This window comes from Lycium barbarum, chromosome 7 (assembly GCF_019175385.1).
Source record: "Lycium barbarum isolate Lr01 chromosome 7, ASM1917538v2, whole genome shotgun sequence".
Taxonomy (NCBI): Eukaryota; Viridiplantae; Streptophyta; class Magnoliopsida; order Solanales; family Solanaceae; genus Lycium; species Lycium barbarum.
Genome location: NC_083343.1, coordinates 100,038,986 through 100,055,516, shown reverse-complemented (window position 1 = coordinate 100,055,516; position 16,531 = coordinate 100,038,986). Strand labels below are relative to the sequence as shown.

General features: G+C 36.9%; 1 protein-coding gene across 1 annotated transcript; it reads left to right on the top strand.

The window, feature by feature from the left end:
* Nucleotides 1-13,215: 13,215 nt before the first annotated feature.
* On the top strand, nucleotides 13,216-15,068 carry LOC132602350 (amino acid transporter AVT6E-like). The gene has a single exon (XM_060315234.1). The coding sequence runs from the start codon at nucleotides 13,239-13,241 to the stop codon at nucleotides 14,640-14,642; it is 1,404 nt and encodes a 467-aa protein (XP_060171217.1). The 5' UTR covers nucleotides 13,216-13,238; the 3' UTR covers nucleotides 14,643-15,068.
* The last annotated feature ends 1,463 nt before the right edge of the window (nucleotides 15,069-16,531 follow it).

Genomic DNA, 16,531 nt, shown 5'->3' with positions numbered 1-16,531 from the left:
TCATTGCCGCGTGCATATCAATCCATTAGTGGGAGCAAATGAAATTACTTTTCTTCAAAAGATTAAGTGGTCAAACCATACAATTTTTTTATTTTTTTTATAATAGTCTGAGATATAATGTAGATATTAAACTGTTGTATTTGTTATTCCGACATGTCATTTATTTGTTATGTTTACTAAAAGAAATATACTTAAAATATTTATATTTTAAAATAAGATAGAGTTTAATTACTTTTTTATTTTTATTCTTACTCTAATAAATGTGAAAAGAGATTAATGTAGTAAAAAAAAATATATCAAATTGAGATCAAATAATGAATAAGGTAAATTAGTCAAATTATAATTCTAATCGACGTTTTCTTAAAAAACCATCGAAAAGACAACATGACAAGTAAAATGAGCTAAACCGAGAATATTTACCAAAAATTAAAAAATAGTATTTCTTCGTTTAAATAGAAAATCAATTTCTACTTTGTTTCGTTTTAAACATGTAAAATTAATTTAATAATTTGAATTAGAATTATCTAAATCAAAATTTGATAAAAAAATAATAAGTATTTTACACCTTTAAATTAATCGAATTAAAATTGAAAGTATCAACTGATGCTTAAATATTGCTATTGTTTTATCTCAAAGAGAGGAAAATAGTTTTCTTTTAAACAAGTCTTCTCTTTTAAAAAGTATTAATAAATTTTCGTAGCAAACACGAATAAAATAAAGTTCTAGATACGGAGCACAAACTACAATGTTATATTAATCGTATTTTGAACATAGTATATATATATATTATCTAAACACAACTACATATACATATATACACTATAATCCGAAATGTTGGGCCCGTGCGCAGCACGGGCATAGGCCATCTAGTAAATATATATATATATATAAGGGTGAAAGTAGTCAAATACTTATTCTAATTAATATTTCTACGAGTAAAAAAAAAACGATAGATAATTTGATATAGAGAGTACAAATTTGACCCAAAAAAATAGAGTTTTGCGAGTAACACATCCATGTTACCATCATTCATAAAACTTATTATGTTAAAAATCAGCCAATAGGAAACTTCAGATCTCAATGTTCTTCATTCCCTCTGACCTTTTCTTGTTTCCTCTTCCAAGTTATATAAATAAGAAAAAATAAACCATTTCAATATTAGGAGAGAACCCCAATATCTACGAAAATTTAAGCAAAGGTGACCTTTAAGTTTGGAAATTACTAGAGGTGACTTGTAGGGACCACATGAAGTCAAAACTCAATTAAATTTGTGATTAAGAAAATTAGGGTTGAAAATGTATTTTACCAAACTTGTTAATCTTTTATAAAATACAAAAAAGACCCCAAACCATTTAATCCAACCCCCCATTTATTTCAAACTCAACATCAGTCCATATCCAAACACACGAACTTCATCCAAAACACACGTTCATCTCAACTGCTCCTTCAAAATTCAAACCCACGATCTCAACTGCTAAATGTGCCTGCTGAAACCGTCGTCAACCTCTTCAAAAGCCGACTCAGCAACGAACTGCTGCTCTCCATTTCTCTCAGGTAAATTCGCTCAACTTTTTCTTTTTTTAAAGTTAGGGTTTTGAAATCATAGTGAGAAAATGATGATTTTGGTCAGAGAAGAAGAAGAATAACATGGGTTTGTCTGCAATGTTGTTTATTTTGTTGTTCAATGCTTGAGAAACCCTTATTTGCTGTATTTGTTCGAGTTGTTGGGGTTTGTGTGTTTGTAAATAGTGTATGTGGTTGTGAAATTCTGGTTTTTGGTGTTGTTTGTGTTCTCGTTCTCCTTAGTAGTTCGAAAAAAGGGCTTGTCGGGCTTGACAAAACCCGCATTTGCTCTATTTGTTCCACTTGTTGGGGTTTCTGTGTTGTTAAATAGTGTATGTGGTTGTGAAATTATGGTTTTTGGTACTATTTGTGTTCTTGTTCTCCTTGGGTTTCGAAAAAAGGGTTTGAATTTTTTTTGGATTTTTTCCAACAGTTGAGTAAGTTGTTGCAGCAACTTCAGCACTTGTTTGACAGTTGAGGTTGGTTTATTTTGTTTAACTTGTGATGGTGGTGTGTTTGTATTGAAACAAATGTTTTTTCTGGTTCTAAAGTTAGAGTTTTGAAATAAAAGTACGAAAATGACTAATTTTGGTTAAAGAAGAAGAGGAAGAACATGGGCAGGGTGTCTATGCAATGCTGTGTATTTTGTTCAATTTTTGACTGTTGTGTGTTTGTAATACACTGATATTGCAGCCTGATAGTGAAATAGATGTTGTTGTCCTATTGTTGTCCTTGTAAGGCTTAGGAAAAATGGCCTTGCCATTTTTTTTTACCCAACAGCTGAGTAATCTGTTGCAACAGATTTCTAATCTGTTAGTAAAAATCCAACAGTTGCTGAGGTTGTTGCAGCAAGTGAATATGTTGTTGCAACAGATTTAAAATCTAATGAAAATAAAACAGTTGTTGAGGAAGCTGCAGCAACTGTTCTGATGGTTTCTAACAGATTAGTCTGTTGGAACAACTCAATCATATGTTCCAACAACTTTACCAGTTGTTGCACCAGATTATCCATCTGCTGGAATTAATCACTACAGTTGCTGAGGAAACTGCAGCAACTGTATTAATATTTTCCAACAGATGTATAATATGTTGCAACAACTTATGAAGTTGTTGGAACATATGATGGAGTTGTTCCAATATATTACACACTTGTTGCAACATATGCTTCAGCTCTTGTAAAAATTCATTATTTATTTACTTCAAATGGTGCACAAATCAATTGAAAGTGTTTTTGCTTATCTCCTGTATGCAGATAAAATGTCTTCACGAAAAAGAAAAGGGGAGGAATCATCGAAATCATCTACAGTTAGTAAAAGAGCTAAGGGGCCATCATTAGATGATCTTGCTGAACAGGAAAATATTCTTTCTGATCAAACTGCTGAACAGGAAACCTCTCAAGTAGGAGTTTCTGGCCAAGAAAGTAAAGAAGATCAAGTAGATGAACAAGATAAGAAGAACAAGAACAAAATAGAAAAGAAGAAGAAGAAGAAGAAGAAGAAGAAGAAGAAGAAGAAGAAGAAGAAGAAGAAGAAGAAGAAGAAGAAGAAGAAGAAGAAGAAGAAGAAAACAATGCTGAAAATGAAGAAGAAGAAGAAGAAGAAGAAGAAGAAGAAGAAGAAGAAGAAGAAGAAGAAGAAGAAGAAGAAGAAGAAGATGATGTAAATAATGATGACAATGAAGAGGATAAAATTGCATCTTTTGAAAAGTCGGCGACCGGGGCTGTTGATTCTTCTATTGGGACTGATATTGACAGACCTTCCACTGATGAAGTTGTCAAAACTTTCAGTATTGAGAAGTTCCGTGTGCAGATGCCGATGGATAAACTAGGTGATTTGAATCGTGATCTTGTTGTAAAATCAGTCATGGGCAAGCCCTTTGATTACTTTAGGAAGATACTTCAGGAGGAGGACTTGGAGGATTTCTTCAGGGCCACATGTTTTGGCATGTATCTAGATTTGCCTGAGGACAACAATGCAAGGTTTCAAATGACCATTGTGTATGGTCTTCTCAAACGAAGAATTATTTGCAGCAAAACTGATGAGATATGGATAAACTACTGCGGCATGCCAGTTTGTTTTGGCATCAAGGAGTTCGCCATAATTACCGGACTGAGGTGTCATGATCCTTCTCAGCCTCTTCCTACAGGTACATTAAATAAGGGAGCCATGACACCCAAGTCATCCAAGGGAGCCAAGACACCCAAGTCATCCAAGGCAGCCAAGAAAGGCAAAGCCAAGGTTGATGATGATTTGGATTTAGTGGATGTTTGTGGAAAGAGCTACAAGGCAGCGGATTTTCTAGCAGACTTGAAGTCAGAAACTATGTCAAGAAAGCACAAGGAGTCATTGTGCTTAGTTTGGTTGTGAATTTTATTCTTTAGGCAAGGGATGTAAAGAATAATATAGAACTTGGTTTGATTAAACTGTCGGAGGATCATGAGGCATTCAATAACTATCCATGGGGTCATAAAAGTTTAAGTTGACTGTTGAATATTTGTGCAAAGCTTTGAACCCTAATGTGAAGACTTCCAACATCTATGGCTTCCCTTGGGCCTTCATGGTAAACTTTCTTTCTTCAATGTTAAATTTTTTTAATTCTTTTCCTTCATTGATTATTCTGATTTTTGGTGGCATAATTTTTTCTAGGCTTGGGCATTTAAAGCCATTCCTCACCTACGGAGTCAAGTCAGGGACTACTCAGAAGAAGTTTGTTTTCCAAGGATCCTCAGATAGTTGACTACCAAAAACAGCAACAAAAAAATGAATCTTGATCCTTTTAACCCCCCCCCCCCCCCCGAAGGAAGCAGTAAGTCAGAATCTGTTGGAAAATATCCCTGAATAGTTTTATAAGAAGTAACTACTTGTTGCAACAGATACATTTATCTGCTGCAACAACCTCAAAATATGTTGGAAAAATCAAAACAGTTGCTTAGAAAGTTGCAGCAACTGTTCTGATATTTTCCAACAGATAGTGAATATGTTGCAACAACTCCTAAGATGTTGGAACAACTTGATCAGTTGTTGCAACAGGTTCACAATCTGTTGGAAAATAACAGAACAGTTGCAGAGGAAGCTGCAGCAGCTGTTTTGGTTTTTCCAACAGCTAAAGAATATGCTGCAACAACCTAGGAGGTTGTTGAAACATATGTGGGGGGTTGTTCCAACAGATTACACACTTATTGGTTGAATATATCTGTTTGTTTGTTGTAGGTTGTACATCCAAGGCTTATCCCGACAAAACGAGAGGTGCAAATGCCATGCCTCGTTAGTTTAGGGCATAGGGAATCTGTGCATGATGAATTGATTGATAAGATAAAAGAAGAATTGGTTGGAGCCACAACCATCATAAGGGCTGGTGTTGTTGATGGTGGTGGTGATGGAGTTGGTGGTGGTGATGGAGTTGGTGGTGGTGGTGGTGATGGTGATGGTGTTGGTGATGCTATTGATATGAATACTGTTGTTGATGTTGCAAGACAAGCAGTGGAAGGTCTTGCTGATAAAAGAAGAGATGATGATGGTGGTGGTGATGGAGTTGGTGGTGGAGTTGGTGGATACACTCCCCAAAGTGGCGGTGGTGGGCAGACCACAGATATCCCTTATAGGTTGGGTAGATATTCTTCAGTTGGTGCCGGTTCCTCCAAGGTGTATTCTTGTGCTTGTGAATGCAGTACTTGCAGGCTGAAAATGGAAGGTTTGATAAACAAGGTTGAAGAGTTGCTTCAGGCAGAAAAAGATATGAATTCAGCTATAAAGAGTATGATGTCCAAGAGGGGTGTCCAGCCATCCAAAAAGCTCAGCTCACCCTATACTCCTATTGGGATTCGCAAGAGGGCAAAAATAATTTCCAAGGCACTTGCTGAGTGTAGAGCAAGGAAAACAAGTACTCCGCAGAAGTCTATTGCTACTCCTCCTGCTGAAGTTGTGCCACAAGTGCTGAAAAAAGTTGATATTTTCAAGCGTGTAAACCCCCAAAAAAAGAAGAAGCTTGAAACCTTGATCAAATCCAAAAAGAGTGGTAGAGCATTGTACTCAATGCATGAATTTGGGGCCGAAGACTTCAAGGTTATGACAAACATGCACGAATGGTGGGAGGATTGGGTAAGTTTCAACACTCATATATATATGTATATAATTCAGTATGCTGTTTGAACTAGTCATGTAATTCGGTGAACTTGTTGCAACAAGTTAACTAGTTGTTACAACAAGTTACTAACTTATTGCAATAAGTTAACCAGTTGTTCCATCAAGTTAACAACCTGTTGCAGCAAGTTCACTAGTTGTTCCAACAACTCTAACTACCTGTTGCAGCAAGTGGCTGACTGTTTTGATACTTTTACTGCAGTATGTAGATGAAATCTTGTTGCTGATGCGTATGAGGCAGCTCAATTTCCCTGAGTACTATGATTCCTCTGATAGAATCATGGACCTCAACTTCTACCATCACTGTCGCAACAGGTACTTAGGATTGTCCGATGAGTCTACAAATGTGGGTGTCGTGCCCTATGATCAAAGACTTGCTCTCTTTAGGTGGGACGATGATGGTCTCGCTTTTCCCAGAGGTAGTGTGCCCTACCCAGGTGGCTGCGAATGGATTGGTGCCAAAAGGATCATAGCTGTCATGAATATTAATGACAACCATTTTGTCACTGTTGAGATCATCATTGAGGAGGGTATCATAAATGTTTATGATTGCAACATTCCATGTAATGACGACAGTGATTTCTTCTGCCATATGCAACCGTTAATGGATTTGTTCCCCAAGTTGCTAAAGCAGAGTGGCATGTTCTCACACTTACCTGAAAAGTTGCTAAATGAATCATGGAATTTTGTTCGGAAGAAGGATATCCCCCGCAATGATACCAATAAGGCATGTGCTTCCTGGTCACTTGCTTTTGTTGAAGCTTTGCTTACCCACACGAATATGAGCAAGCCCGATACCTTATTGAGTGACAATACTGTGGAGAGGATGCAATGGAGGTGGGCTTGTGGAATTATTGATAAGGTGTTGGAGCCCTAATGGAGGTGGGCTTGGGACAAACAATTTCTCTTAAACTACGTTTGCATTAAACAATTTCTCTTCTACCATCAATTTGAATTATGGTGGATGAACACATTATGTAAATTTGTTAAATATGTATTATATGCTCAGTACCCTTATATATTGTTTAAGTTGTTTCAGTAGTTTTACGCAAGTGACAGATATGTTGGAACAACTTAATCACCTGTTGCAACAAGTGAGTTAGTTGTTCCAACAGATGTGTTACTTGTTGGAGAGAACTTCAGTTATTGTCTCTGTGTCATAACAAAATGCAACAACTAAGTGAGTTGTTGGAACAACTAACTTACCTAAGTTATTGCAACAAGTAAGGCATCTGTTGGAACATATGGATCTTCTGTTGCAACAATTTACTTAGTTGTTGCAACAAGTAAGGCATCTGTTGGAACATATGGATCTTCTGTTGCAAATAATCCAGCAGTTGTTGAAGATGTTGCAACAAGTAAGGAATCTGTTGGAACATATGGATCTTCTGTTGCAACAATTTACTTAGTTGTTGCAACAAGTAATGCATCTGTTGGAACATATGGATCTTCTGTTGCAAATAATCCAGCAGCTGCTGAAGTTGTTGCAACAAGTAAGGAATCTGTTGGAACATATGGATCTTCTGTTGCAACAATTTACTTAGTTGTTGCAACAAGTAATGCATCTGTTGGAACATATGGATCTTCTGTTGCAAATAATCCAGCAGCTGCTGAAGTTGTTGCAACAAGTAAGGCATCTGTTGGAACATATGGATCTTCTGTTGCAACAATTTACTTAGTTGTTACAACAATGCACTTGAAAATTGATTAAGTATTCCATTGTTTATCACTAAATATGGTTGATTTCCTTTGTTTATCACTAAATATGGGTGAATCGAGTAGTTCACATCAATTCTCTCTAATGATCACTAGATTTAGTGCATGCTGGCTTAGGAGATCCTCTTCGCTGACTAAAAATACATCAAATTGATTAAGTATTCCATTGTTTATCACTAAATATGGTTAATTTCCTTTGTTTATCAATAAATATGGGTGAATCGAGTAGTTCACATCAATTCTCTCTAATGATCACTAGATTTAGTGCATGTTGGCTTAGGAGATCCTCTTCGCTGACTAAAAATACATCAAATTGATTAAGTATTCCATTGTTTATCACTAAATATGGTTAATTTCCTTTGTTTATCAATAAATATGGGTGAATCGAGTAGTTCACATCAATTCTCTCTAATGATCACTCGATTTAGTGCATGCTGGCTTAGGAGATCCTCTTCGCTGACTAAAAATACATCAAATTGATTAAGTATTCCATTGTTTATCACTAAATATGGTTAATTTCCTTTGTTTATCAATAAATATGGGTGAATCGAATAGTTCACATCAATTCTCTCTAATGATCACTCGATTTAGTGCATGCTGGCTTAGGAGATCCTCTTCGCTGACTAAAAATACATCAAATTGATTAAGTATTCCATTGTTTATCACTAAATATGGTTAATGTCCTTTGTTTATCAATAAATATGGGTGAATCGAGTAGTTCACATCAATTCTCTCTAATGATCACTAGATTTAGTGCATGCTGGCCTAGGAGATCCTCTTCGCTGACTAAAAATACATCAAATTGATTAAGTATTTCATTGTTTATCACTAAATATGGTTAATTTCCTTTGTTTATCAATAAATATGGGTGAATCGAGTAGTTGATCAATAAATATGGGTGAACCAAGTAGTATCTGCTGCAGCAAGTATAGTATCTGCTGCAGCATGTGAGTAATCTGCGGCAGCAAGTATATTATCTGTTGCCGCAAGTATAGTATCTGCTGCAGCATGTGAGTAATCTACTGCAACAACTATAGTATCTGTTGGAGCGTCTATAGTATCCGTTGCAGCAAGTACAGTATCTGTTGCAGCAAGTACAATATATGTTGCAGCAAGTATAATATATGTTGCAACAACTATAGTATGTGTTGCAGCGACTATAGTATCCGTTGCAGCAAGTACAATATCTGTTACAGCAAATACAATATCTGTTGCAGCATATGTAAAATCTGTTGCAACAATTGTAATATCTATTTCTTTTGAGTGATTAAGTTGTTGAACAAATCCTTACTCGTGTTGGATAAAACACAAGTTGTAACACATAACTTAGTTGAAAAAACACCAACATATAACTTGGTTGTTGCAACAAATTTATTGCTTGCTGGAAGTTAAACATAAATTACCATGCTAAGAAATAATAACATTACAATGTCATAAAGTTCCAACAGATAACTATTGTTAAAGAATAATGCAATTTACAACTATGGAGCATTTAGGCTTGGACATGTTGTTTTTTTGTGGCCAGCTGTTTTGCATAAGGAGCATTTGTTTTTCCTCGTTGGAAATGATTCCCCGATTCCGCGCCTCCTCTTTGTCCGCCTTCTTTCGGGTTTGCTTGGATCAACATATGGAGGAGGTATATCTCTCTCTAAAATCTCCAAAGGAACTTCCCAAGATTCTTCAGAAGGCACAGGACAAATTTCCTCACAATATGCAATTATGTAATTCTCCACCTTATAATATGGAGATGAGTAGTCATAAATCTGCCTTCCAAAGTCGTCACCATATTGGACACGAAGCGCTGCCATTGCATGTGGACAAGGTATTTTGTCCAGGTCAAAAACTCTACAAGTACAAGATCTACTTTGCAGATCGACTGTCGCAACTGCACCGTGACCGATGACGCTGAACTTGTAGTTGGATATTTGATGGGCTAACAACTTGTTCCCCAAGTTGACAAATTTTGAAAAAAAAAATTCAACTGAAGGAACAAAGATGTTTGGTGAGTCGATGAACTCCATACGTCTCTCATGAAATTTTTCTGCAAATCTCCTGTTTATGGCATCAAATAAAGCAGTAATGGGAAACTCTCTTTCAACATTGAACATTGAATTCACCGACTCAGCAATGTTTGACGTCATAAGATTATACCTGTGAAAATAAAGATCTTCAGTTATGGTCTTTGTGTCATACCAAGATGCAACAACTAAGTGAGTTGTTAGAACAAGTAACTCACCTGTTGCAACAAGTGAGGTAGTTGTTCCAACAGATGTGTTACTTGTTGGAGAGAGCTTCAGTTATTGTCTCTGTGTCATAACAAAATGCAACAACTAAGTGAGTTGTTGGAACAACTTAATCACCTGTTGCAACAAGTGCGTTAGTTGTTCCAACAGATGTGTTACTTGTTGGAGAGAGCTTCAGTTATCGTCTCTGTGTCATAACAAAATACAACAACTAAGTGAGTTGTTGGAACAACTAAATCACTTGTTGCAACAGGTGATTAAGTTGTTCCAACAGATGTGTTACTTGTTGGAGAGAGCTTCAGTTATTGTCTCTGTGTCATAACAAAATGCAACAATTAAGTGAGTTGTTGGAACAACTAACTTACCTGTTGCAACAAGTGAGTTAGTTGTTCCAATAGATGTGTTACTTGTTGGAGAGAGCTTCAGTTATTGTCTCTGTGTCATAACAAAATGCAACAACTAACTTAGTTGTTGGAACAACTAACTTACCTATTGCAACAAGTTGGTTAGTTGTTCCAGCAGATGTGTTATTTGTTGGAAAGGTAATGTATGAATACCTATTTCCGGGGAAGAATACCCTGCTCCATCTGTGGAATCCAACATGTTCAAGATGTTCGGCGGCCCCAGGGACGGTATCTCTGATTTGATTGAAATGGTCGTTGAACTCATCTATATTGTACGATTTTGCTGCTTTATAAAACTGAGATATGACCTTCGTATTGTGAAAGGTGGTTCGGAGATTTTCCCCAAGGTGCTTCATGCAACAACCATAATGAGATAAAGGGAAGACAATTGAAACTGCCTTTTTCATACTTGGATGCCTATCAGAAATTATGCACAACTCTTTGGTATCATCTACAAAGCTTCTCATTTGTTCAAAAAAATATTTGTATGAGGCATCACACTCCTTGTCCACTACACAAAATGCCACAGGAAAAACATGATTCTCCGCATCTTGCGCCACGGCTGACAATAACACTCCTTCGTACTTGCTCTTCAAGAATGTCCCATCGACAGCTATGACTTTTCTCATTTGTGCAAAACCAAGCATCCAAGCCTTGTAGGCTACAAAAAAGTACTTGAACTTCCCATTAGCATCAACCTTCAATGCCGTCTTGCTTCCTGGATTTGCGGAACGAAGCATATAACGGTATGCATCAAGCACTGCATACCCGTGCTCATGTGTCCCCCTTGTCAAAGATTTTGCAATCTCCATGCCCTTCCAGACCTTCCAATAACTTACTTTACAACCTAATTCTGTGCGGAATGATTGGCTCATATCTTTTGTAGATGGGCCTTTACCGTCGGGAAACCTATCTTTGAAGTATTCACCAATGACTTTCGCTGTGGCGTGTGGATTATGGCTAGTAATATGCTCAGAACCACATGTGTGATACTTTACGTAGGTTGTAATACAAAATCTGTCAGAACTTAAACGCTTCATAGCCCTCAGCCACCACTTGCACTCCGGATGTACACATCTAAAGCAATACACAGTGCGCGAATTAATCACCTTCTTGAGTGTAAAATCTTTCTTCACGCAAGCAAGTTTCAACATAGTTGCTAGTTGTTCCTTGTTCTTGAATGACATTCCTTTATAAAAGCCTGTTTCATCATCTTGAACATGGCTGCACTGTGAAGATTGTGTAGAACACGGTGTATTGCTCGCAACTTCGGGTGTAGGAATCGGCTCACCCCCACTTCCATAATTTGGAATATCCATATCGATATCTACCCCATCCAATTTATCATTTAACACATCTTGTTGGTCTTGACCTAAATTATGGTTCTCTACCGGGCTTCCAACCACGTATACCCTTAAAATGGGCCTAGCTACATCTTTCAAATAAGTACGCAAGCGATCCTGATCGGTTATCTTAAAAGGCAAGACCCTCTAGTTTTCAAAAGAGCTATGCATGTAAGTGATGGCAAGATCTTTCGGTTCACAAGTTAATTCACAATAGGTGATGATTAAGTTCACAAAATCATCAAACACAACATTTCTTTGGACACTCATCGCTATCGTCTCTAACATGTGACCACCTTTCCATCGCCAAATATATCGATTGTTCTTCTCGATCCATTCGCCATGGCAATCAACACCTATTGTTATTGAGTCCCCCATTAATGCTACCTGAATATATTTTGTTTTTTTTTTAAAAAAAAGGTCATGACTGTATAGTAACAAAATACAATAACTTAGTGACTTGTTGGAACAGATGAATCAGGTGTTGCAACAAGTGGATTACCTGTTGCAACAAGTACTATCCTTGTTGCACCAACTAACTAATTTGTTGGAGTCAGCTTCAGTTTTTTAAGTTCTGTTTAATCCAAAGACAGTTGAAGATGTCCAACAGATTAATGAGTTGTTGCAACAAGTAAATTACTTGTTGCAACAGGTAATAAACTTGTTGCAACAGGTAATAAACTTGTTGCAGCAACTAACTAATCTGTGGGAGTCAGCTACAGTTTTTTTTGGGTCCAGTTTTTGGGTTCTGTTGGACTGAAGCTGAATCCGACGGATCAGCGAGTTGTTGCAACAAGTAAGATACTTATTGCAACAGGTAGTACACTACTTGCAACAACTCACAAATCTGTTGCAACTTATTCATACTACGTATTTAACAACAATTAGTATAGAAGTTGCAACAACTACATAATCTGTTGTAATTGTGGCAGCCACTACAATAGCTGTTGCATAAACTACAACAGCTTCTGCAGAAACTACAACAGTTGTTGCAAAAATTTAGAAGCTCTTATACAACGGCTTTAGCACTTGTTGCAACAAGTACAATTGCTACTGTAAATTGTTGGAAAATCAGCAGCAAAACCCACATAAACAATTGAAACAAAACAGTAATATTTTACTTACCAAATGAGCGGAAATTACTTCTGAAGTAATGCCCAGCCAAAAAATTGTAAAATCTGCTGGTTTCGTTTTTTTCTTTGTTGAGCAAATTCTTCAAAATGTCGCACCAATGGAAGAAGAAGAAGCAAGGGAAGAAGCAATACTTACGAAGTAATGCCCACGTAGACACTAACGAAATCCAACAAAAAAAATTGCAAATTTGGTGGTTTAGTTTTTTCTTTTGTTGAGCAGATTCTTCAAAATGGAACAACAATGGATGAAGAAGAAGCAGGGGAAGCAGCAATGGAAGATGAGGAAGAAGAATGGAGGGAGAAAAACAGGCGGATGGAAAAGAAGAAGAAGAAGGAGGAAGAACGAATGGAGGAAGGAGAAGAAGAACAGAGGAGGGAAAAGAGCAAAAACCGGTGCAGCTATTGACTCCTTTTTTTTTTTTTTGATCCATTTTGGTATTTTAGGGTTTATATTGACTGGGTCAAAGTGTTAAAAATAAAACTTGAAGGCAAAGTGTTAAAAATAAAGTTAAGGGTCAAAGTGTCAAAATAAAAACTTTTGGGCAAGGTCAAAACCTCTTAATCACTAATTAAAAAATACCATCTCCACTCAATAATTAAAACTTGAGTCACCTTCTCTCAATAAAAAGACTTAAGAGTCACCTCTAGCTAAATGCCCCCCAATATCTAGGGTTCCTCCTTCCTCTAATTTCTAAATATGGAAAGTAATTACACCCCACTTTCCAAGAATTCATCTTTTGTTGAGTTACAATTAAAAGATGACAACTTTATACAAAATGGGTATTCAAAAGATGATGATCTTGATGTTTCTGATATTGATTTTGATAAATTACCCCTTATTTTTGGTGAAAATAAATCAAGGTCTGGTATATATGGTGCTGTTTTTAATCTCACAACAACAATTATTGGTGCTGGTATTATGGCATTACCTGCCACAATGAAAGTATTAGGTTTGGTTCTTGGAATTGTATTGATATTCTTGATGGCTATTTTATCCGAAATAAGTGTCGAATTGCTTGTTCGTTTTACTGTTTATTGCAAAGCGTCGTCGTATGGAGAGGTTGTTGAAGCTGCATTAGGGAAAATAGCTAAAGTTATTTCCGAGATTTGCATTATTGTTAACAATGCTGGTGTTTTGGTTGTGTATTTGATTATAATAGGTGATGTTTTGTCCGGTTCACTTCGTCATATTGGTGTTTTTGATCAATGGCTAGGTCATGGTGTTTGGGATCATAGAAAGTTGGTGATTTTGATTATGTTGGTTTGTTTTCTTGCACCACTTTGTGCATTGGATAAGATCGATTCGTTAAGTTTTACTTCGGGTGCTTCTGTAGCTCTCGCGATTGTATTCGTGTTGGTTGCTTTCACTATAGCATTTATTAAGCTTGTCGAAGGGAAAATTGAAGTTCCGAGAATGACCCCGTATTTCGGGTCTAAAAAGGCAATATTAGATTTGCTTGTGGTGATTCCTATCATGTCAAATGCTTATGTTTGTCATTTTAATGTTCAGCCTATTTATAACGAGCTCGAAGCCCGTTCACCTCAGAAGATGAATCGGGTTGGACGGATTACTAGTGTTATATGTGTTTTGGTTTATGCTTCAACTGCAATAGCTGGTTATTTACTTTTCGGAAACGATACTGAATCAGATGTGCTAACTAACTTTGATAAAGACCTTGGGATTCGTTTCAGCACGCCTTTAAATTACATAGTCCGTGTTGGCTACGTTTTTCATCTGGTTTTAGTTTTCCCTGTTATTCATTTCTCACTTAGACAGACAGTGGATGCCTTGTTATTTAAAGGATCGGTTCCGCTCACAGAAAGTAGGAAGAGGTGTTTGGCTCTGAAGGTTGTTTTTTTGGGACTCATATATCTTGGATCAACTATGATTCCTAATATTTGGACGGCTTTCAAATTTACAGGGGCGACAACAGCAGTCTCTTTAGGATTTACATTTCCGTCTCTAATTGCTTTAAGGTTGAGCAAAGAAGGGATTGCATTGAGCCACAAGGAGAAGATATTGTCTTGGTTCATGCAAGTATTGGCCATTGTAGTTAGCATTGTTGGAGTGGTTGGAAATATTTATAGCATCACCAGCTAGAAGGATTTACTTTTATTGGTTTCCATACATTAGAAAATTTTAACTTCATACCTTTGGTCATTGCATTTTCTGGCCCAGTGTGGATAAGTTAGTCACAAAGCAGTTTGTAGAAGCAAAAGGCCCTGATATGAGTCTTGCACAACCATTTTGGCAGGAGCAGATCAAGTTTTACCGTAAACCAAATTGTGGATGCCTTCTGTGTCACGCTTTGCTGCTTGTGGAGAGTGACAAAAGATTGCTGCAGCTGTTAGAGATTGCAAATACCTAAACCGCACAGCTCCCAGCTAAGTATATGTTGTTGATAGTTCCGTGGTCCTAGTAGACTGGTACTTTCTTGTAATTGCCAACAGTAGCCATCAAATTTGTAGAATCTCTCCCTTGCCATGTTGGGACAACTATACCATGTACAGCAAACATGATTTTATGAATACAATAATTCAATGACATTCCTAATTCTTCTTCCTTCAAGTTTTAAAGCTTGCATAATAATTTGCAACTTATAGCCTGTCTTTTTATGATTATTTGTCTTTATGTTTGTCAAAAGTTCCTACATTTGTTTGGGGAATACATAAAATTTAGTGAACTTGTTTCTGTTAATCTAGAGCGCTGCAATGTCTTTTAACTGTCCTTTTATCAGAAGATAGACTGGCTGAAGTTTATAAAAGAGCTAACATGCTTGAATGTGTTATCGAGTAGTTTTTGTTACAGCATCTGTGAAAATAATATAGTGGACCATTATTGTTAAAAACGAAAGATGCATTTCAGCTTTCCTTTGCCCCAGAAATTGTTTCTTGAAAGAGAAGAAAGTGGATACTGGTAGCAGAAGTTCTCCTATATGTTCCCATGTCTGATTGCTTCTTATTGTTGGAAGTTGTAGTTGTTTATCAGTCAATCAATCAATTACGCCTTGTCACAAATTTGTTAGGTAGGATGTAAGCATCCTGTGTTCTCATTCTGCTGAATTATGTTAAGACTGTAGAAATCTAATAGAATGCTGTTATGCAAAAAATGAAAGATGAGTTTTGCTGAGGTGGTAATGATGATATGGAGAACCAAGCCTGGGTGATGTCTCAGGTTCAAATCCCGAGGGTAAAAACATTAGGTGAGTTCTTCTCATTTATTCAAGTCTTGACGAACATAGTTTTCCGATACATGTACTGGTAAGAGCTAGCAGGTATCCCGTGTAATTAATCGCGGTGTGCACAACCTGATCCCAACGCCACGATTATAAAAAAGAAAAAAAAAGATATCGAGGCACTCAAAGGAAGAGCTTAAACATCGGTTGCATGAGTTCTCTGAGAGGTGGACTATAGCAGTTTAGCTTGAAGTCTTGAACTCATTATGAATTTACTGCCTTTGTATCATAAATTCACCTATGCTTTGACATGCAACTTTTTGGTTTACGATGCTTGTGTGGAAAATCCCATCTCTAAAAATTTAGCCATATATTTTTCGTTGAATACTTACATTTTTTTTACGTTTATCTTTTTGTAATTCCGAGTTGAAATTCGACACCTTGTTTTAACCCTTTTTTTTGGGGGGGGGGGGGGGGGGGGGGGGGGCGGAGGGGGGATGGGGACGACGACCTCTTTCAAACAAATTAAAGATGACAAATGGTACACTTTTAATCTCGCCCAATGTTTTCCGTCTATCACATGCGTGTCACAGATTAGATTTGTTTTCCCTCCAAATGACTAGTTCTGTCTCTCTTTGTCTATTTATAGACATTAGTTCCAAGCTCCGGCCAAAGTGAAGCCAAAACTGAAAATCAGAGTAGCATCTACACAGCCTAAATTGCATCTACTAAAGAATCAATAGTCTAGAAGTAACAATGTACTTATGGCGCAATTGTGGGAAACATCATCTCCTTTTTATGGTGAGGATTTCAT